Source organism: Hyaena hyaena, unplaced genomic scaffold, assembly GCF_003009895.1.
Source record: "Hyaena hyaena isolate Hyena2069 unplaced genomic scaffold, ASM300989v1 scaffold_87, whole genome shotgun sequence".
Taxonomy (NCBI): domain Eukaryota; kingdom Metazoa; phylum Chordata; class Mammalia; order Carnivora; family Hyaenidae; genus Hyaena; species Hyaena hyaena.
In genome coordinates this window covers 3204200-3227587 of record NW_024080718.1, presented here as the reverse complement: position 1 = coordinate 3227587, position 23388 = coordinate 3204200, and the positions used below count along the sequence as shown (strand labels likewise).

Below are 23388 nucleotides of genomic sequence, written 5' to 3'. Positions count from 1 at the left end.
CCCGCATTCATGTAAATAAAAGTTATCATATAGAACAGCTCTAAAAACAGCCAAAAGCAGCAGCCAAGACAATGATGGAAAACTTAAAAAAAAAAGAAAAAAAACCTCCCTTGAGAAGATTACTGTCCAATATTAAGACAGGCCAAAAATATATATATTATAATTCACTCTTTATACTATAAACCCCAAAACCTGCATGGACTCTTAAGTAATGGAAAGATCTCAGGTCTCTGCATTAAAGCAAGCTGGCACACAGAATTTGAGAATTTTTTCATCCATAACTTAGACTTGACTTCCTCCTCCAATGAGGATTCTGGATTTTCCCCTGTAATGTTACACTGTATCACTATTACTTTTGCATGTTCTAGTTTATAACATGACAAGCAAATCACTGTTCATAATACACAAGACTAAACTGCAAGGGTGAAAGTCACTATATAGCAAAGTCTTCCTCTAAAACAATCTATAAACAGGCAAAATTTCTTACCTTAATATCATAATGGTCCTTCAAACCATCTTCAACATGATTTAGAAATTCAAAGATATCTAGTCTGTCAAGACAACTGTCTAACAGTGTATACATACACTCAAAAGCTGCCTTTCTAATATCCAGTCCATCATCAACTGTATGCTTAAATGGACCCATTTCTACCTGTTGAAACAAAAAAGAATGTGTGAATATACTTAAAAGTAAAAGACAAGCTTACATAAACAGTAACGTAACTAACTTACCTCTCTTATAAGCTCCTTTCTAACTTTTGTTTCATTATAAAGATGTGGCAGAACAGTATCTAGAAGATCCCTTATTAATGATGGCTTATTATGTGCTGCTGAATTGAATGTGACCAAGGCTACTCTTCTTACATTCAAATCTGGGTCTTCCAATGTTTTTAGGAAATCACCTGAAAATTATAAGAGAAACAAAATATTGTCCTGGCAGACTTACAATATAATATACATTCTATATTTTTTTCTAAATGGGGAAGTTCATGGTTGATATTATTTCTTCCATGCAGGTGGCAGAAGAACATGATGGGATACTAAGTGAAATACAGAACTACTTTTGGCAACAGGTAAACTATCAACGAAACTCACTCACATTCAGACATGATAACCAACTCTTAACACCATTATATAATGCAGAGGGTATGGAATGAAAAGAACCCCAAAAGTTCTTTCATTACTTTTACAGAAAGTAATGTAAAAAAATTTTTTTACATTAATTAAAAAAAAAAAAAAGGTAGGTTGCACAGAGATGTGATGGAACCAGCAGCTATAAAAATACTGTGAATGATGTACTCAAGAGTTCAAAATTAATATTTTCACTAAAAGCAACAAAAACAGAATTTAAAAAACTGAGTTCAAATAAAATAATTAGGGTGAGGACAGATCTACTGCTCAATAAATGGAACACTATTAACTATTACAATTTATCAGATGATAAGACATGGGCTTTCAAGATATTTTTATTTCTATCTTTAATGAGGAATGTAGAAATTGGTAAGAGGGAAAAATACAGAAGAAGAACCTAAAACTCAACACGGGACAAAGAGCAGACATTGCAAACATGGGGAAGAAATTATGGTACAAAGATGTTTGGAGTCACACAGATGGTGATATCCAAATCACTTCATTTGCCAATTTTATGACTTTTAGCAAGGTACTAGCATGAGCCTCAGTTTCTCAGCTTATAAAATGAGAATTCTAAACCTTTTAGACCTACATGACTAGATGAATGTACACTGCTGAATAGTGTCCAGGACATACCTAGTATTTATATGGAGCTACCGTTCATCATTAAGTAATCTCAACCCTGCAATCAGCAATCTTTTGGAATACACAGGGAAAAAGAGAGGTGCTCAACACTTGACTATATCACAAGAGTAATGTGAAAGAATGGGAAGGAAGTAACACTTCAGACACTGTACACTGGGGTATACTCAAGGCTGACCACCTGGGAAACTTCTGACTACAAAAAATGTCCAGGAGACACCTTCGATTCAAAAAGAATTTAAATATATCAGACTAAGGGGTGCCTGGGTGGCTCAGCCAGTTAAGCATCAGACTTCAGCTCAGGTCATGATCTCGCGGTTCTTGAGTTCAAGCCCCATGTCAGGCTCTGGGCTGGACAGCTCAGAGCCTGGAGCCTGCTTCAGAGTCTGGGTCTCCCTCTCTCTATGCCCCTGCCCCTCTCTTGCTCAAAAATAACATTAAGAAATTAAATATATATATTTTTATATTTTATATATATATTTATATATTTCTATAAAATCTCTTCATCTGTTTGCTTAGAATTACTAAGACATTGAATTAGAATAATAATTAGAATAAAGTATTTGCTTTCAGAAAAGCATCTAAAATATTGCTATTATTATGGGCAAACGATGACATGGACTAGGATCAAAGACACCCATCTCCTCAGTTTAGAAATTACAATTTTTAAAAAGCTTCCTAGGTGGTTCTGATGTTATTAGTCACAAATAATACTAAACTAGATCATAATTCAAAGAGAATGACAATCATCCAACCAAATAACTACACCAATGATACACAATGGTTGACCTGTCAACTTGGAAATATGTCTCTGGAGACTCTGTCCTCTATCTTGTACCCAAAAGTCAATAAATATATCAAAGCAAACATGAGGAGAACAAAAGCAAGAATCTTCCACTACAGACCTTTAGATTATTTCTAGGTCCCAGCAATAGCATCCATTTATCCCTATGTCCCTCTTATTAACTGGTAATCTATTTCTGTAATTTTTTTTTCATTTTACTTAATCCAAGTTAGTTAACATGTAGTGTAATAATGGTTTCAGGAGTAGAATTTAGTAACTCATCACTTACATAGAACACCCAGTGCTCATTCCAACAAGTGCCCTCCCTAATGCCCATGGCCCATTTAGCCCATGCCCCCACCCAACACCCCTCCAGCAACTGTTTGTTCTCTGTATATAAGAGTCTCTTATGGTTTGCCTCCAGTTTTTACCTTAATTTTTCCTTCCCTTCCCTTATGTTCATCTGTTTTCTTAAATTCCACATGTGAGTGAAATCATATTTATCTTGCTCTGATTTATTTCTCTTAGCATAATACATTCTAATTCCATCCATGTTGTTGCAAATGACAAGATTTCATTCTTTTTGATCACCAAGTAATCCACTGTAATTTTTAAAATTGTGTTCCTTCCCTTTGTTGGCATACTGCAGAATGGCATGGAACTACAAAGCTGCTTTTCCATATCCCTCTATGCTCTCTGCTGTTATTCCCATTGCTCTGTATTCAAGAAAACACCAAACTAAGCTCCAAAGGTTTTTAGTTGTACCAGCGCTAGGAAAACTGATGATGAAATCAACACAAGAAATTACAAAATCATTACCCATAATCCTAGAAGCTAATTCCTGACGTCCCAAAAACAGAGACAGCCCTAGTCTTTCTTGGCTACCTTTGTTCTACCCAACTCTGTTTTTTATTCTTCCACCTTACATATGGAAGCCATCACAGATCTCCTTGGGAGCCGGAGGGTTTACAAGTAGTAACAGAAAACTGGGGCCCTAACAGATCAAGCAGGACCTATCTGGTCAGATAGACCAAATATGTAGTCGACTCTGAAGCTATCCTAGCTAGGGTTATTTATTAATTTCAGTTATTTGCAAAATTATCTGGTAACTACAAACTAAGGGATGATTGATTGTTAAGTTATATAAAATCATACATTATCAATTAACTTTTTAATGGAACAATTACCAGACCCCTAAAAGCATTTTAGTTCCTTGGTAATATTGTTGGTTACTGAAATTATTAATCAGAATGTTTATCTTTGTTTCCACTTACCTATGCAGTTCTTTAACAGTGGATCAATAGGTTGTGGATGATCAGAAATTGTAAACTTCACAGCTGTAACCACAGAGCTTCGGGCATATGATGAGCCTAATTAAAAATAAGTCTTAAGTCTACTGGTATGTAAATTTACTAAAACCCATGGGCATCTTCATCATTTTCAAACCCCTTCAACTAACACCAGTGTCTTCAATTCCTTAAAATTGTCTTTGGTCCAGAGGGGTGACACTTACTGTTCTCAGGGGAGCAAAGTTTTACTCATAAACTATAATCCCACTAGATTTCAAAAGAAATAATGTCTTCTGGGAAGGAGAAGACCTCGGAGAACAGCAGTGGAGGATCTAGGCCCTCACAAAAGGGAAGTGTTTAAACCCATAAAGAGAATCAAGTTTTTTCTTAAAAAAGCAGTTTCTAAAAAAAGCAATGGCGATTATTATATCCCTACTTGGTCTAAAGGAGTTGACACTGGTAATCTGAAAACAAAACTCTTCTGGGATCATTCATACGAACTAAATTCACTAATTTTAGTATTATAATTAGTAGTACCAAGCTCCTTAGGATACATCAATAAACATCTCTCTTTTACACAATTTTTAAGATAAAAAAGTAGCACTGAAATATAATGAACACTAGGAATTAGAATAGATTCATTTAATCATTATTAAACAACAAAATGTCATTTCAGTACGGCTCCCCATTTTAACATAAAGCAATAGATTCTATATGTAACACAATACAAAATTGTTTTGGTTACTGCACTAGGCATTTTTCAAGGTTACCAACTGCTAATAAGAAATTTTTTAAGTAAGAAAATCTAGGTACGCACCTGATATTAAATACCCCTTAAGCCGTGGAAGGAGAGTTTCTGGATCAATCAGAGTGAGTTTCCCTAGACATTCAGCAACAACATTTCTGGTTCCTTCTTCTGCACACTCACAGTGCTTTAGCAATAAGGCCCAGATATTTTCAACATATGGTTTAAGGCCCACTACCGACGCAGAGCTAATAATTTCCTTCAAGGAATGAAGCAGAAGATACTGCCTTTTGGGTTGACTGGTTATTTCTTGTAAAACAAATGGCAGATACTCAGGAAGGTTGCCCACGCTAATGCTGCCTAGTGCATAGGAAGCGGCTGATTTAACTTCTTCACTAGGAGATGAGAAGGCTTCTAATATTACAGATTTCAGTTCCAGCTGCCCACTTAAGTCAATATGATGCCCAACTTCTCCAAGAGAAAGAAGAGCCAAGAGACGAATGGAATCTGTAGACCTTGAGTTCTTAACATCTTGAATAAACTGACCTACTACAGCTGGTCCTTCTTTAGGGCATGCTCGAGTAAGGGCAGCTACGCATTTGGCAATTGAATAGTAAGACTGCTTGTGAGTAAGAGCTGTGCTCTGAGAATACACTGGACCAGTCAGCATGCGCAACAAATCCATGTATCCTAGATTATTTGTTCCAGTGACAACCAGAGCTTGGAAAAAGTCTAGCATGGCGCTAAGAGCTCCCCCCTGCAATAAAGGTGATCTCACAAGTCCAATAAGTTCATTGAGAATGGATCCACTTATTTTTGAAAGGGAAGAGGGATATACTTTTGCCAGTGTGGTAAGAAAACTGATAGCCATCTGTGAAACATGCATATCACTTTCACTGATAAGAGGTGGGAGCTCATCTAGGACTGCATCAATCATGGCAGCTGTCAGGCTGTCACTATAGTTTTTAATTAGAATATCTAGAGCAGAAAGGGTACCCAGTTTCAAAGCTCTCTGGTTTTTCCTGAGAAATGAAGCAAGGATAGGAACCCCTTCTCCCAGGACAGGCCTCAAATCTATCTTCAAAGGCGACCCAGCAATCAGTGTCAACGCCTTCACTGTGGTTAACCGGGTAATTTCATTCTTTAGTCTCTCCAAGAAAATCTGAAGTGTATTAGGCAAATCAGAACCCAAATTGTCTCCAAGGTTGCAAATAATTTGTCCCATACAAGAAATAGCCCTTTCCTTGACTTCCTGATCAATGTCAGCTGCTTTTAACCTCTTAATGGTGCAGGTAAAAAGATCTTTGATATAAGGAGTTGCATCAAACGAGGTAGGCTGATCTAAAGGACGAATTACTCTGACAAGCTGTTGCGTAACAAGAAGTGCTTCAGATGTAATCTTGTAAAATGGGTCTCCAACACAAGCCACCACTGGAGGGACCAAAGCCTGAACGTGAGGATGGAAGACTTGAGGAGAGTGGTTACAGAGGATTACATACAGACACGACAAAGCATCAATCTTCAAATTTGATGAGCTTGACTTATCATTCAGTGAGAAAATGATTCCTAAAAAGCCAACAAAAAAAGTCGAATAATTCTTAGTTGTATGAAAGAAAAAAATTAAAAACTAATTCCTAAAATATTACTAAAGTCTCCACTTCATCATACTAACTCTAAAGTAGTAAAGACTCCACAATCTATGATAAATATATTACAGCCAGGAATTTTAGGGTCAGGTTTTAAACTTTGTACTTGAAAGTTTCTAACTTTATGTGCAAATTAAGTTGTCACAAATTACCCTTTTGAAGGGAACAATTATTTAAGCTTCTCGAAGACTTAATAAAGCCTGTGGTAAGTCCCCAAAGTGATTTTCTTTATCCTTCATACCTGGTACAAGTACAGGAATGTGTTGTGTTAGGGCTCCAGGTAGTACATTTACCAGTTCAGTTAACATGTTAAAACAACACTGCCGGGTCTTCACACTCTTTTCTTTCATCTGTTTGTGCAGAGCTTTAACGATGTTGGGAACCTGTAATTATCACACACTCGTTAACTATTGGTATTTCCTCAGTACACTTAACACAAATTATAGAGGATGGGGAGAATGAACAATTTATCTTTTTTGATAAATTCCTAATTCTGCCATCTTCTAACAAAACGGTCTGATGCAACTTTTGTCGTACCCACTACATTTGTTCTCCTTGAACTTATATTTGCTTTATACTGATAAGAGAGAAAAGCTAGCATTAGCTTTCTTACAAAGCAACAAGTCTTCCTTAATTTTTAATTATGAAAGACTAAATAAAAATCTAACCAAATAGTAAATTTTCAATCAAAATTTTAGAAACATAATTTAAAAATGGCTTTTTGAACAAAAATAGCACCGATATGCATTAAATGAAAAGGGACAAATTATGGAAAAGAAACCATTAAATGGGTCTTTGTTTTTGCTTTTAGTTTGCTCTCACAATGAAATAAGACCTCACTTCAAAATGTAGCTACAAACAGCAAGGTTATAATTCAATGACATCTGCTTATAGGGGCACCTGGGTGGCTTAGTCGGTTAAGCGTCCGACTTTCGCTTAGGTCATGACCTCGCGGTTCGTGGGTTCGAGCCCCACGTTGGGCTCTGTGCTGACTGCCAGCTCAGAGCCTGGAGCCTGTTTCAGAGTCTGTCACTCCCTCTCTCTCTGACCCTCCCCTGCTCACGCTGTCTCCCTCTCTCTCCTAGAAATAAATAAAACATTAAAACAAAACAAAACAAAAGACATCTGCTTATAAACTTTCTAATGTTTTGGTAGCTGGTAAAACATAAATAGGGTATTTATTAATGTTACAGATGCGAGGATACATGCAGACACATACCATGTCGAACAGTGATCTGAGGGCTACAGACAAAAGACAACCACCTCATTTGTCAAATCATCAGAATTTCCCATGATTTTACCTGACTTCTATACGTTTATTTAATGGCTTATGTCCTCCATACATTTTATCTTGTTTCCTTCTACAGTCCATACTTCAATGTTCACTTTTAAGTTCACTAGGATTTGTTTGTTAATTTGTACTATTTGAAAGCAAGACAGATATGACATGTACATCTCCCAGTTTCATTGTTCAGTCTCTCTCAACATCTGTTTTGCAATTTATAAAAATGAGCAAATGTGTACACCATTAGGCTGCTATAGCGATTAAATATAAGATAGGAAAGTGTCGAGCATGCACCGAACATTCAGTAAATAGGAGCCGTAGCTCTAATCTTTAGAATCTTAGAAAAGATATCCTAAGGTGAAAAGTATCTATGTTAGCTCTTATTAATAAAATCCATAAGTACTTCTATGTTCTAGGCAGTACATTAAAATGTTCACGTAGATCATCTTATCTCTCACTTCCCTGGGTAGACAATCCTAAGTAAACCATTATCATGAGTGAGAAAAGTGAGGTTTAAAAAAATGACTGCCTTGTCCAGGATCACACAGCTATATCAGGAGTGAAGCGAGGTTGAACACATGCAGTGTGACTCTGTAGCTCTAAGAGTTCTCTGTTAACATCAGAGATTAATTTTACTGAATCTTAAAATTATTTTAGTATTGTTTAATAAGTCAAGAATACCTCAATCAGAATAAACTATAGGTAATATAGTATGAAAGCATATACATAAACTCCTATATAAGCATATCCCAGAACTCTGCTTCTCTAAAGATATTCTGGGACTCACATTTCCATGTAAAAACCCAATTTTACAAGATCATATTTTTGAACATGACTTTCAATCATACTTTTAAACTGACCTGACTCTGAAGCATTGTTAGAGGTGTTTCTCCCTGCTCCATAGCATCAGGGTCACACAGCCAACTCTGTACAGGACGAGTTTGCTTCAAAAGAGAAAGGTATGCATGAAAAACATCTGCCTTTACATTCTCTTCACGCTCTTTAAATCTGGATATCAGTGCAGGAGAGACAGTCTTGTAGAATTCTGGAAGCATTTCATGCCTTGTGCTAACTACAGCATCCAAGCACTTAGCGGCCGCACGTCTCACTTTCCAGCTCATGTCGTCATCATCACTGTATTCATCGTCACTCCCTAGACAGAAGTTTTAATGTTAACAGGCTTAATTGTAAGAAAAGTTTCTTTTAATACAGAAAGTGAACCAATACTCAAATTAAGACAGTTTTATAACTTTTCACTAACGTACAGCCAAGTTTTAAAGGAACAAGTACTTAAACAGATAGAAATTACATCAAGTTACATACAAATTAACCTGGAAAGAAAATACTCCTAATTGTTTTTAACTTGTTAGTCATCTTCTCACTTATTATGGGTAATGAGCAGCCTAAATCATTTAAAATCATTTTTAAAATTAACACATGAAACTTCTTTCCAAAATAAACATTTGTAAAATCATAAATCTCTCATCCCAACCTTTTAAACAATATGAATAGTTCAAAGGACTCACTTGACACTATAGGAAAATCAATCAATCAAGAAAGAAGTTAAGATAAACCAGGAAATATGATTTGTGACTATAGATATGTTAAAAAGCATGGTTACAATCCTAGGACATGCTGTAGAACTAACTTTCTGGGGAAAAAAAGAATCCTAACTGACATCAGCTTTCTTTGGGATTACAAGGGTTTTCACTACATTTATTGATGGGCTATTAAGGAAAAAATATGTATATTTTCAACCTTTCAACGTATTCTCATAACATAGTTTAAAGAAACAATACTTCCTCAATTACAAGAAAATTCTTCTAACAAAGCACCATGTAAAAACAGCACCATCGTCTCCAAATTTCTGTTAAACCTTAAAATAAGCATTCCAAGCATGTATGCTTCATTACATACATACATAATGTGTGTGAAACCTCTGAAAATTATTTCCTTCTAACACTATCAGACTGACTCAGTTGGGCAACATAAAGTCAGGAAGATGGCAAAAATACTAGCAGTTCTTAAATTAACAATGATTTTGTTATTCTTAGATACGATTACAGCGATGACATGCTGATTCTTCAGTGCGGGCTGGGGAAATGTCATCTCTTCATTGGCTTATATTCCAATTAGCCTAGTGACAGCTAAATGTAGCCATCTATGGCTTACAAAATCCTAGGATTATATGAAGTTTTCCAAAGCCCAGAAGGTTTGCTTGATTTCATTTTAGCATATTATAGAAAAACCCGACCAAATACTACTAAACCCAGAGCATATGACTTATTTGCAAATACATATTTGAATAAAAATTTAAAGGTACAGGGGTGCCTGGGTGGCTCAGTCAGTTAAGCGTCTGACTTCCGCTCAGGTCATGATCTCACAGTTTGTGGAGAGCCCCACATCGGGCTCTGTGCTGACAGCCAGCTCAGAGCCTGGAGCCTGCTTCAGATTCTGTGTCTCCCTCTCTCTCTGACCCTCCCCTGCTCACACTGTCTCTCTCTCTCTCTCAGAGAAACAAAACATTAAAAAAAAAAAACAAACCCGAAAAGTTACTATATGAAAACAGGCTATTTAAAAACAAACAAATAAATGAAGTTTTTTCCCATGGCAACCGTGGAAATTATGTTGTAGAAAGATACTTTATTGAAAAAAAGGATTATTAAAACATTAAATAGCCTAATCATTGAAGCTATGGTGCTTTTATATTACAATAACACTATTGTGCAAAGATAGTTAATAGATATAACCCACACAAACAGATGTAACAGCTAAAGGACTTGGGTTAGTTATTCGACATAAGTACTTGGCACACTAAAAACCAACAATAAAAACCTGGAATATATATTGCTACTGCTTTTTTCAAAGGGTAGTCTCCTATTATAATACAACACATTTACTGAGTGCCTACAGTGTGTCAAGCACTACCCTAGGCACTGGGATAAAGCAGTCAAAAGAGAGACTAAAACTCTCTGTCTTCATGAAACTTACATCCTAGATGTGGAAAATAATTACGATGCGTCAAAAGAGATTAAATGCAATGAAAATGAAAACACTGAGAAGGAATAAATAAAGGGGAAAGCCCTGAGATTAGAATGAAGGGGGTATACAAGAGAAAGTAATCAGGTATAACCTCAAAGCTTTTGGCCTAAGTAAACTAAGATGAAGCTGCCACTCTGAGGTGGAAAAGGCTAAAGAAGAATCTGGTAGGGCAGGAGATGGGGGAAAAGTGGGAGAAAGATTATTTTATACATCTAAGCAGTGAGTCAATTAAGCAGAGCTTGAAATTCACAAGAAAGATCTGGAATAAAGAAAAATTCGGGTTTTCAGCATAATGACATAAAACCCAGGAAACTAGGTAAGATTAACAAGAATATGAGTATCGCAGAGAAGTCTAAGCCCTGGGATACTCCGAAGTTTAGTGATCAGGATTATGAAGAGCAACCAGCATAGAGACTAAGAAGGAAAAATCACAAAACAGGACTACAACCAGGAGAGTGTGGTATCCTCTGTTAAAGAAATGCTGCCGAACTCAGTAACGGGCAAACATTTGAGATCACTGGCGATCCTGTCCATCACTGAAGACTAGATTTAAGAGGGAAGAAGAAAGGAATTGGAGAGCGTTCTTTTGAGTTCTGTTGTAAGAGAACTGGGCACTAACTGCCAGTGTAATATTGGGTTCAGAGAGATTTTTTATAGTTGCTTGTTGTTGTTGTTGTTTTAAGACAAATGAAATTACAGACTTAAGAGGAACAAATTCAAAGAGTCAAACTTAAAACTATGAAAACCATCATGAAATCCACCAACCCATATACCTCGTAACTTACCCATTTAATTATCTCCACTATGAGTCTTTTAATACTAGCAGAAACAACTTAACACAAATGCCCTCTATCCTTAAAAGTGCTATTCCTTTCCAGAGTAAATACTACAAATCATGGCATGAGGACATCAATCTTAGGAGCTCGAGAAATATTTAGATTATTCATGAAAGTTAAATGGAGCCTCAAACAATATTTAGGATCCTTCATGAAAGTATGTATAAAACCAACCAAACTACTGAGTATGTATTATCTACAGTACAGTTTAAAATAACATTCATTTCCCTCCTTATAAAATCTCTTTGTAGAAAATTTGAATAAAGCACAAAAATAAAAAACAAACAAAAAAAGGCAAAAATCATTTCTATTGCTAGCTAAGAGAAAATACTAACCTTTTTTTTTCTGTGTACTTAAAAATAAAACTGGAACATAATTTTTGTCCCACTTTTTCACAAAACTTATTACTAACTGCCTTAATATTTTTCTAGGACTCTGAAAATGTTGCATAGTAGTTTAATACACACATACCCCATAATTTATTTAATCAACTTGCTATTGTTGAATACTGAGGCCGTTTCCACTTTCACTATTATAAATAAATGCTACAATTTGGGGTAAGAATCTTCTCTGTCTATAATACTGGGTCTTTCATGAAAATTTAACAAATTCCTTCTATATAATTTCAAATACCTTGGTCATCATCATCACCACCATCTGCATCCATGGCATTTTCATCTTCATCTTCATCATCATAATTATAATTTGGATCGTAAGTAAGATATTTAAGACAAATATTTATAATGGTAGAAACATGAGGATATACTTCCTTAGGACATCTGAAGAAAAAAATAAAAGCTGCCTTAAACAACTATATTTTTCTCCTTCATTCAATATCTGACACATTTTGCTTTATTACTGGATTCTTTCTTCCCTTTAACTTTAAAGGAACCTTTAAAGTGGTTCCTTGCCCTTTCAATACCAATGACTCGACATTTAAAAATATGTACTTTTCAAATTACACTTAATTTTAAGATGGACTTTCCCCCTCACATTTTAACATCTCTGAAATCAGGAAGATTCTTATGATAAATGATATATTACTGTTAATGTAGGGTGGATAGAGAAATCCGTATACCTATAATCTATCTACTGAACATATGACCAGAAGACCAAGTCCAAGGGAATATGCCCTTCAGCAACTAGGACTGTCTGTAAAAATGCCAACGCACACTCTTCTAGGCTTGGTCTTCTGACTGTATGCTATGTGTTCTAGCTCTAGCTATGTTCTGAGAGACAGAACAAAGAAATGTCCTATAATAAAGGAATAATTAATTAAAAGAACAGAAACAAATCCCACTATTTCTAATTTTAAAAAGTGGTTATGACCATAAAGCTACTTCTCAAAACCATGAGTGGGGCAAAGGATTATTGCGGAGAACAACCAGTAAAGTCTCAAGACACTGCTACCAAACCGCAACGCTAGCCAAAGGCAAAAAAAAAAAAAAAAAGAAAAAAGAAGAAAGAAAAATCAGCGACCTAGCCAGTATGGCCTTCGGGTACATAAACGCAGATTTTATTCTTAGAACCAAGGTTTCCAAATTGAGACTCACTAGCAAAATGGATGTGATAAACCTCAACAATTGTTGAAAAGCTATAAAATTCACGATAGATTTTTGGCCAGATGATTAATTTACCCTAATACTCTTTAGGATAGTAACTACATTATCAAATTAGACCAAAAGACAATGATAATTGACTTTCTACATTCTTTCAAGTCCTAACAATGAGATGGAAACATTTCAAAATAAATATAAAGACTATATTCTGAAAATAAAATGATATCCACTCCAAATACTATAGTATCAGTTTACTAAGAATTTAATCAAGACACATCTGAAATCCAAAACTCAAATCCTGTCAATAAAATAATCCATTTCTCCACACCTACCTATTCTAGAGTTTAATTATTACCCTAAGGGAAAATTTTTATTTGAAAAGTAGAGATATTAAAACTTACCTTCTCACAAATGACTCAAAGGCTTGAATGCAATACTCTCTTAATTCATCGTCATCTACATTACAAAATTTTACCACCAAAGGAATTATCTTCTCAAGGTATTCACCTAAGAAAAGCATATTGGTTCTTAAAAATATTCACTTTATTTAAAGAAAATTTTAAAGTATTTAAATATGTCTTACCTATTCTATGACCAGCTTGCCTACTAATTGCAGCAATACACTGTATGTAGGTTCTTGTTGTTGACATGGAATCATTTTTGGACAATTCTGACAACAGATGTTCAATAAGATCTACAAAAACTATATTTCCACAGCTCATAACCAGATGGCCAAGAGCAATAATGGTTCTTTTCCTCACTGCAAGTCTAGGACTGGTCAACTGGGGGAGCAGACAGGTCAGAATTGAAGGATGGAAATTAACAAGAAGTCCTCCTTGCCTTAAAATAAAATAAAAAAGAAAACAATAAATAAATTCAAGGTGTTTGAGGCACTACTTAAATATCCAGCCGCTGACCCCCAATGTATTCAAAGAGTAAACATTTAAAAGGCACTAACCCAAATTTAGAATTGAAGGAAAATTAAACTCTTACTCTCTCTACCAACCCAACTAAAAATTAAAAGTGCAGTAAATGCAGTTTTGAAATTTGTAACCCCAAATTCCCTTCTGGAATCTAGAACTGTAGCCCCATCTAGAAGATATCCAACGAACAAGCTTGAGAAGACATGAAAAAACCAACGGTCTTGTCTCCTGCCCCCCTCCCAGATTTCTAATGGTTTTCTCTATTAATAGCTTTTTCTCTAATACAACTGCTTTCTAGGAGTTCACAGCACTCAAAATCTCAGCATCTCTTGACTACCCCTAATCCCTATTGTCCTTTCTCAACACATCTATATACAAAGTTGCACTGATCTTGTTGATCCAACCTTCTCTACCAAATCATTTCACATGTGCAGCTCAGGGAGTCAACAGCAGCTAAGCATCTATGTGCCAGGGCACTGCAACTGAGCCAGTCACAGCACAAAAAGTCTAACTGAATAGTTACCACTTAACCAAATTAAGTATAAATCCCTCACCCTCTTCCACATGACCATAACCTATAAAAACAATTTCCGACAACTTTTCTATTCATTTTATATATGAAGGAAAATGAGAAGCCAATGTTTGCGAACTCCTAACTAATAGTTACTACTTAACCAAATTAAGTATAAATCCCTCACCCTCTTCCACATGACCATAACCTATGAAAACAATTTCCGACAACTTTTCTATTCATTTTATATATGATGGAAAATGAGAAGCCAATTTTCCAAACTCCAAGACTACTTATGCTAATATATGCTAAGCCTGGGCACATACACCAGTGTCCTATCCATTCTTCAAAATTAAATTCAAATGCCACTCTTTCTTGGAATCTTCCATTTTGAACCCAAAAATACACTAATAGTTTCAGTATTTAGTCCCATTCAGTCTTAAACTGTAGTCATTTCTGTCCTTATCTCTTACAGTACTTTATAAGCTCCTGTGTGTGCCAGGATGACTGCTCTTACCTTTCACTATAAACATGTACCATATGAAGGCACTTTAGTTTCAAGTTGCAGTGCATCAGTTAAAACAATATACAATGAAGACATAGTGATTTGGAGAATTAGGGACAAAATGAAAGCCTTTTAAGGTACTTTCTCCTAGGAATTGCTTACATCTTCCTATCTTCCGAAGTCTGACTTCCAGAGAAAAGCAAACAAGGAACAAATGCACAAAGTCAAGCTCCCTCATCCCAAAACATGCAGTATAATCATAGTTGTTAAAATTTATACCAGCATCATTTTAACTGGAAAACTGCTACTTCTACCAGCACATCTCTTATCTAAATAGATCAATGTATTCAAAATATTAGAATAAAACATAACATAAAAACTGTGATGAAATATTCAAATCACAAATCGTTACTTTTCGAAACTACAAAAAATGCTTGCTGTGCAATATTACACAATAAATATACTTTATTTCTCCTCTTACCCCTACCCACATACCTATAAAACAGCCACAATTTAAACATGAACAATTTTAAAATAATAATAAAAACAAACATGAACAATTTTAGGCCAAATTTTACTATATTTATCAAAAGGCGTTTAATAAATGCACATAGTTTTTGTATTATAAGTAATATAAATCATAGGCATGTTTACCTGCTCAACATATCAGCCATGATATCCAAAGCTTCTAGCTGAACAGAGACATCTTCCTGCTTTGCTATGGCACTGGTAAGACGGCCAGTAATCTTTTTACAGACATTAGCAGCTAATGCAGAGCCTGCATAAATAATAAACCAATAATAATTTCAAGGTAAGTATGTTGATTCCACCTTGTATTTACAGTGGTTACCAGATATTCAACAACTCAAAACTTGATTATAATCAAGACTGACTCAAGAGATTCATGTCAGAAAAATATGTATTTTAAAACAGGCTGTTTTTCAATAAAATAAATAATAGACATAAACAAGAATAAGAGATAATAACTGCAGAAGGAGTACACGACATAGGCAAAACAATATCAATTCAATAGATTCTCCTGGACAACTATTTCTACATACAGACATGACTGCTGAGGAGCCAGTAATGGCTATAGTGTCTGCACCTCTAGACTGGAAAGCAGAAATGATTATCTTCTACTTGAATACTCTTTACTAGTAACCTAGACTCTAAAATTTCTGTGAACTAAAAACCAAATATACTCTGATCTCCAACACCTAACATGGTCTCTTTAAAAAAAAAAAAAAAAGAGCGAGGGGTAACTTAAAATAAGATCCTTTCTGTTCCAAGCCAAAGATCCTAAAACTTCATTATGAAGTAGAAATGCTATTCCAAAGAACTCATAAATCAAGGTTATTACTATTCTGAAGTTTATTCATGTTGTTACTGGCAAGGGGAAAAAGAAAAAAAAGGAACAAGAAATAATCTAAATGGTTAGATTTCTTGTTAGAACCAGAAATCAACTAAAACAAACGTGTTTCAATGAGAAAAGAAATAAGGACAATTATCAGTGTAACTAATACAAGAGGTATTTTACTGAAATAATTAATCAATGTAGATAATATAAGAGATATTTTATTGAAATAATAAGAGTAAAGTAACATTGGTAAGATACAGTGGAAAAAGCATCTGCTTTGGATTAAAAGATAAGGGAGGATTTGAATCTTCACCCAAAGAGGTTCACCAAAACTCTGGGTAAATTAACCTAATCTTTCTGAGTTTTCAGTTCCCTCAGCAATAAACTAGGAATATTAAGACCTCCCAAATGGCTGCTCTTTAGACTAACTGGAATAATACACATGAATCATTTAGCATGGTAGGTAGCATAGCAAAAGATTAATAAATATTTAAGTAAATGAGTTAAAACTACATACTTAGACTACATTATTACCACTCTACATCTTTCCATGAAATAGGGAGGTGATAATTTCACCCCATCTATGAATCTGAGACCATCAAAAACTTTAGCCTGCCCATTTTAGTTGACAGCTTGGTAGTCAAAAACAATTCTAAAACTTACATTACCTAAACATTTGTGCCAGAGACCAAAATCTAATTAAATGACAAAATTCATTAACTGTAGTTTTAAATTACCAAAGTAGCTGTAGATTCAGCCTTAATTAAAGATACTAGTAAACTTCTGAACTATTTCACAGCTGTTTTAACAGTGTTAAGTATTACACATCATAAGTTTTGATACAGAGCAAAATTAATACTGAAAGTAGAGAGCTAATCAAAAGTAACTCAAAATTTTGGTTATCTTTTCCCTCACCGTATAGGTTGGCATTAACTCTATTCTGTACTATGGTACATACAACAATATAAAATCTTGCTATTCCTACAAGATACTTAAATTCAATCAAAATAATAATCATTTAAAACTGAAAATTCAATTTACTTTTAAGTAAAAATAGGACTCCAGACTTTTTTCCCTTAATTGTTCAATAGGATCTTTACAAAGACCTTTGATAAGCACTGCTCTCCCTCCCTGACCAGGAGATAAAAAAGGTGGAGGGCATATACCTCCAAGTAAAAAGGAACTAGGAAGAAAATGGTGCTCTTGCTTACCACTGGAAGCTGGAGGAAGTTCTCCAATTACTGTTTTAAGGCCAATACTTGAAATATCTCGAAGTTGTTCTTTATCAGAAAGCATGTTAGTGCAGAGGGTATCTACAATTGTCTCTACTTGGTATTCTTTCACTTTACTCACTAAGGGGCCAAGACTGTAATATAAAATAGAAAATAAAGTTTTTAATTTACGTTAAATACAAAAACAGAAAAACAGACAAGTAAAAGCATTAATTTCTTGTGCCTAGCAACTATTAGCACAAAGCAAGTACACTATACCTGTATCATAAATAGTATATGAATAAGGGTTTACAACAAATTTTGATAAACTCCATCTAGTTGGTTTCCAATGTCTCCCCAGTGATTTCTACCATGGTATTATGGAACTTAAGATGCTTTCCATCCGCCAACCCTTCAAACATACAACACATTTTTTAGTAATAAAAAGGGATTCTACGGTTTCACTGAAATAGCAATGCCATCCAGCATTTCACTTTACCAATTATAATCCTTCCTTTCTCCTATCATCTATTACCAACTCTACCTTGTGAACCAAAAAAAATGTACATTCCTCTTATTTTCTTGTTTAAATTTTAAAAGCATCATATAATCTGCTGCAAAAAGTTAGTACTACTCTGTCTTCCTGAAGATCCTCATATATCCCTTCCATATTAGTATCTATTCCTATTATTATAGGTTTGCATGCAGGTTGACTGAAGATTGAGAAAAGTTCTTCCTTTGTATGCTTCCCATAGAATTTAAGATAGCAGATGTTTGGTGCATGAACTTTCACTGAAGAGCCACTGTATTCAAGACCATACAGAGTAAGAAAAGTATGGCTCCTATCTCCAAATATTTACCACTCACTGGGTGATAAGGTAAGGAACTCACACAACTACTTGAGAAATGAAGGCATTCACTACTCTGCACAATTTCTTAAAACAAAAAAAAACCCAAACATTTGAATTCGATGTTATTACTAGCATTTACAGGACAGGAGACTGCACCTAAGGGACAGGTTTTTAGGTACTGGGCTTTGATAGGATATTGTTAGAAAAGAAGAGCATATCAAATGGTAAGATCAGAGACCAGAATGAGTGGAATGCACACTGAAAGAAATGAGGGGTGAAAAGAAGTATTTGATACAAAATGCACAAAAAGACAACATGATAGGTAAGCCTCTAGGACATTACGGAGAATCTTTAAAGTTAGGCCAGCAAATTTAAATGTAAAACTGGGAGCCAATGCATTTTGTCCAGCACATGTGACATGATAAAAATAGTTTAATTTGATAAATATCAGATCAATATTTCATATACAGACACTCAATTAGCAGTCAACTACTACTTGACTAGAGAAGCCGACTTAAAGGCAGTGCAATTTGGAGAATTAAGAGAAGGAAGAGAAATCCAAGAACAGTCCAATCCAAAATAATGCCAATGACAAAAGAGACACAGCATATATGTAGAGACCCTAAGGTGAAAGAATGAAAAAATTGAGAGTGAAAGTAAAAGGGATTCCAAAAAGGAATTTAAAGAGTTCTAGCTTTTGGTAATGGGAAAAAGTTTTGTTAGACCAACCCTCCTGCAACAATGTCTGTAAACTCTCTAAAATTGTAGTTTTGAAAACAACAATTTGAATGATTTAACTAAAACCAGAGAAAGATCTATATAGAACTTCAAATCCAGTGAAATTATTCCATGAAACTATAGACAAAGACAATCTGTTATAAAAGCTGAAAATGTATCACCACCAAACCTACACTACAAGAATCGCCAAAGAAAAGTTCTTTAGGCTAAAGAAAAATTAAATCGGATAGTTACCCGGATTTACAAAGATTACCAGAAATGTAAGTGTGTATAAACATAAAAGGCTATATTTAAGAGACTATATGGGGCTTCTGGCTGGCTAGGTGGTAGAACATGCAACTCTTGATCTCAAGGTGGTGAGTTCAAGCCCCCCACTGTGTATAGAGAGTACTAAAAAATAAATTTAAAATAAAAAAAGGCTGTATAGTTTTCCTTCAAACTATAAATAATATTGTATTACAGAAACATATAAGCAAATATATTTTAAAAACTGCACAAATACAGGAAGAAAGTACATGAAAAACGTTGCAAGGTTTTTATATAATTTATATCAAGTGGTACAGTATTAACTTTTAATAGACTGCCATAAATTTAAGATGCAATTTATAATCCCTAGCCTAGAGTGACAATTCTCAACTTTTTGGTTATAACACTTTGAAAATCAATGAAAGACCCCAAAGAGCTTTTCTTTATGTGCATTTTATCTGTCAATGTTTACCATTTACAGATATCATTAAAAACTAAAAGTAACGAAAATAAACTATATTTTCAAAAAAGGTGAGGATAATAGCACTGTTTTTATGTTTGCACTTAAAAAATGGATTCTCATTATCAGATTTTGCATTCAGTCTGTTGTGGTATCACATGTCATGTGGCCTCTGAAAAATTAAACCATGCACTTAGAAGAATATGAAGAGTCAAAGGGAAATAATACCTTAGAATTATTTACATAATTCTGACACTTTCAGAGTCATGGGATGTTCCAAGGTCCCCTGAATCAAACTTTGAGAACTGTTGCTATAAAAGATTTGATTAATCCAGGGGTGCCTGGGAGGCTCAGTCAGTTGAGCATCAACTCTTGATATCTGGTCATGATCTCAGTCCTGAGATTTCCCAGTCAGGCTTTGAGTTGACAGTGCATAGCCGGCTTCGGATTCTGTCTCCCTCTCTCTCACCCTCCCCACTGTTCTTTCTTTCTTCCTTTCTTCCTCCCTCACTCCCTCCTTCCTTCTTTCCCTCCCTCTCTCTCTCTCTCCCCCTCTCTCAAAAATAAACATTTTTTTAAAATACATTTAACCCAAAAGAAGGCAGAAAAAAAAGAACTCAAAACAACAACAAAAACAAAATAAGAAGAATGACACACGCCTAAATCCAACCAAATCAAATATTTACAATAAACGTTGATGGACTACATAAGCACTTCTATTAAAGGGCAAAAATTATGAACTGAATCAGAAAAAAAAGCAAGAACTAACTATGTGCCATCTGCAAGACACATCATTTAAAGATAACACAGATTAAACTGAAAAATTAAGAAAGATACACTATGCAAACACTAATCTTAAAAAAGCTGGGGTGAGGGCGCCTGGGTGGCTCAGCTGGTTGAGTGTCCGACTTTGGGTTGGATCATGATCTCACCGTTTGTGAGTTTGAGCCCCACAACCAGTCATTACTCCCAGTACAGACCCTGCTTCTGATCCTCTGCACCTCCTTCTCTCTGCACCTCCCCCACCTACCTGTTTTCTCTCTCTCTCAAAAGTAAATAAAACATTTTTAAAAAGCTTAAAAAAAAGTTAGGGTAGCTTTTCCATATTAACATAAAAATACATTTCACAATAAGGTATATTTCAAGAGAAACATTCTATACCCATAAGGGGTCAAACATCAAGAAGACATAAATGTGTACGCACTTAAGTTATAGAGCTTTAAGATACATAGAGCAAAAACTGATTATCAAAGATAAATGGACTATCATAGTTGGAAATTTTAAACACTCCTTGATATCTAATACCAACAACAAAAAAATCACAAAGGATATAAATCTGAACCTTATCAACTAACTACCCTGAACTTTCCAAAACATTATACCCAATTCCTGCAGGATATACTTTCTTCCAAGTACAGATGAAACATTCATGAAGGCATATTGCATGCTGAGCCATAAAAGAAACCTCAGTAAGTAGACAAAACAAACCAAAACAAACATCCTGAATTTTTATTTGAAGAGTATGGTTCTCTGATCAAAATGGAATTAAATTAGATACCAGTAAAAATAAACATCTAGATAACCTCCAAATATTTGACAATTGCTTCTAATCACCCATGGATCAAAGAAGAATCACATTGAATTAAAAATATTTTGGACTGGGGCACTGGGCTGGCTCAGTAGAGCATGCAACTCTTGTTTAAACCCCACATTGGGTATAGATATTATTTAAAAATAATATCTTAAAAGAAATATATTGTGCTCGCTTCGGCAGCACATATACTAAAATTGGAACGATACAGAGAAGATTAGCATGGCCCCTGCGCAAGGATGACACGCAAATTCGTGAAGCGTTCCATATTTTTTAGAACTCCCTTATGACCCAGCAATAGCACTGCTAGGAATTTACCCAAGGGATGCAGAAATGCTGAGGCATAGGAGCACATGGACCCCAATGTTCATAGCAGCACTCTCCACAATAGCTAAAACATGGAAAGAGCCTAAGTGTCCATCAACAGATGAATGGATCAAGAAGATGTGGTTTATCTATACCATGGAATACTACATGGCAATGAGAAACAATGAAATCTGGCCATGTGTAGCAACATGGATGGACCTTGAGGGTGTTATGCTGAGTGAAATAAGTCAGGCAGAGAAGGACAAATACCATATGTTTGCACGTATAGGAGGATTAGGAGGAACTTGACGGAGGACCAAGGGGGAGAAGAAGGGCGGAAATGGTGGGGGAAAGGGAGAGAGGCAAACCATGAGAGACTCTTGAATGCTGACAAAAACTGAGGACTGATGGATGTGGGGGGGAGGGGGAGATGGGCATGAAGGAGGGCACTTTGGGGATGAGCACTGAGTGTTATGTAGAAACTAATTTGACAATAAACTATTTGTAAAAAAAAAAAAAGAGAAACTAAATATAAAAAAAAAAAAAAAAAGAAATATATTTCAGACTAAATGATACCACCAGAATTTGTAGAATGTAGCTCAAGAAGTAATTAGAGGAACATATATGCCTTTAACTGCTTAAAAATTAGAAAGGAAGAAAGTGAGAACAGTAAAAGAGAAGAAATCTATGAAATAGGCAACAAAGAGAAAATTAACAAACCTTAAAGTCAGTTCTTTAGTAAGTAAAGTTGGTAAATCCCTAATTAGATGAATTGAGGGGAAAAAAAGAGAAAATACAAATTATCAAAATCAGAACTGAAAGAGGATATTCACTGATGACCCCCCCCACCCCCCAAGAGAGAGTTGGCAACATCTGGAGTCATTTTTGGTGGTCACTCCTGGAGGAAGAAGGAATGAATGGTACTAGCAAATAGGGGCTAAAGGCCAAGATCCTGCTAAACATCCTACAAAGGTGACACAGGATAGCTCCTCACAACGAAGAATTATCTGCCCAAAAAGTCAACACTGGTAGGGTTGACAATTGTAACAGTTTTGCACTGGCAAAAGAATACACAGAGGGACACAAGGAAAACTGAGGACTAAACCCACATGTTCATAGTCAATGACTTTTGACAAAGAAATCAATTCAATAGGGAGAAGAAGATGTTTTCAATAAATGGTGCTTCAGCAACTGGATATTCATATCAAAGAAATGAACTTGGGGCACCTGGGGTGGCTCAGTCGGTGAAGCATCCGACTTCGGCTCAGGTCATAATTCTACAGTTCCTGAGTACCAGCCTGAGCCAGGTGTAGGGCTCTGTGTTGACACCTGGGAGCCTGGAGACTGGAACCTGCTTCAATTCTGTGTCTCCCTCTCTCTGACCCTCCCCCACCCACCCCTGTCAAAAATAAAGATTAAAAATATTAAATTAAAAAAACTCAATTCCTACTTCACAAAAATTAACTCAAGACAGATCACAGGACTAAAAGTAAAAGCTGAAACTCCTAGGCTTTTAGGAAAAAACACAGGAGAAAATTGTTGCAGCAAAAGGAAAACTAAGGTTTCTTATGATAGGGAAAAAAATTACCATGAAAGTTAAAATTTATTTATAAATGAAATCAAACAAAATTAAATTTAAAGCTAAAATTAAAAACTTAAGCTTATCAAATTGGAAGAATTTTTATAAAATATATGTTGTATATATATTCATATATATGAATATATGAAGA

At 35.2% G+C, this 23388-nt stretch overlaps 1 protein-coding gene and 1 non-coding gene across 2 annotated transcripts in view; one reads left to right on the top strand and one right to left on the bottom strand.

Annotated features, from left to right (window-relative positions):
• CAND1 (cullin associated and neddylation dissociated 1) overlaps nucleotides 1-23388 on the bottom strand; it is a 43981-nt gene that overhangs the window by 3971 nt on the left and 16622 nt on the right. Inside the window, exons 3-13 of the mRNA XM_039234287.1 lie at nucleotides 17467-17621; nucleotides 15553-15676; nucleotides 13543-13799; nucleotides 13361-13466; nucleotides 12034-12179; nucleotides 8383-8675; nucleotides 6479-6620; nucleotides 4664-6157; nucleotides 3832-3927; nucleotides 733-902; nucleotides 488-652 (exon numbers count right to left, since the gene is read on the bottom strand). Coding sequence (XP_039090218.1) covers nucleotides 488-652; nucleotides 733-902; nucleotides 3832-3927; nucleotides 4664-6157; nucleotides 6479-6620; nucleotides 8383-8675; nucleotides 12034-12179; nucleotides 13361-13466; nucleotides 13543-13799; nucleotides 15553-15676; nucleotides 17467-17621 — 3148 coding nt within the window. The remainder of the gene's footprint in view (nucleotides 1-487; nucleotides 653-732; nucleotides 903-3831; nucleotides 3928-4663; nucleotides 6158-6478; nucleotides 6621-8382; nucleotides 8676-12033; nucleotides 12180-13360; nucleotides 13467-13542; nucleotides 13800-15552; nucleotides 15677-17466; nucleotides 17622-23388) is intronic.
• LOC120233194 lies at nucleotides 21520-21626 on the top strand. The gene has a single exon (XR_005528746.1). It is a non-coding gene; the product is annotated as a U6 spliceosomal RNA (small nuclear RNA).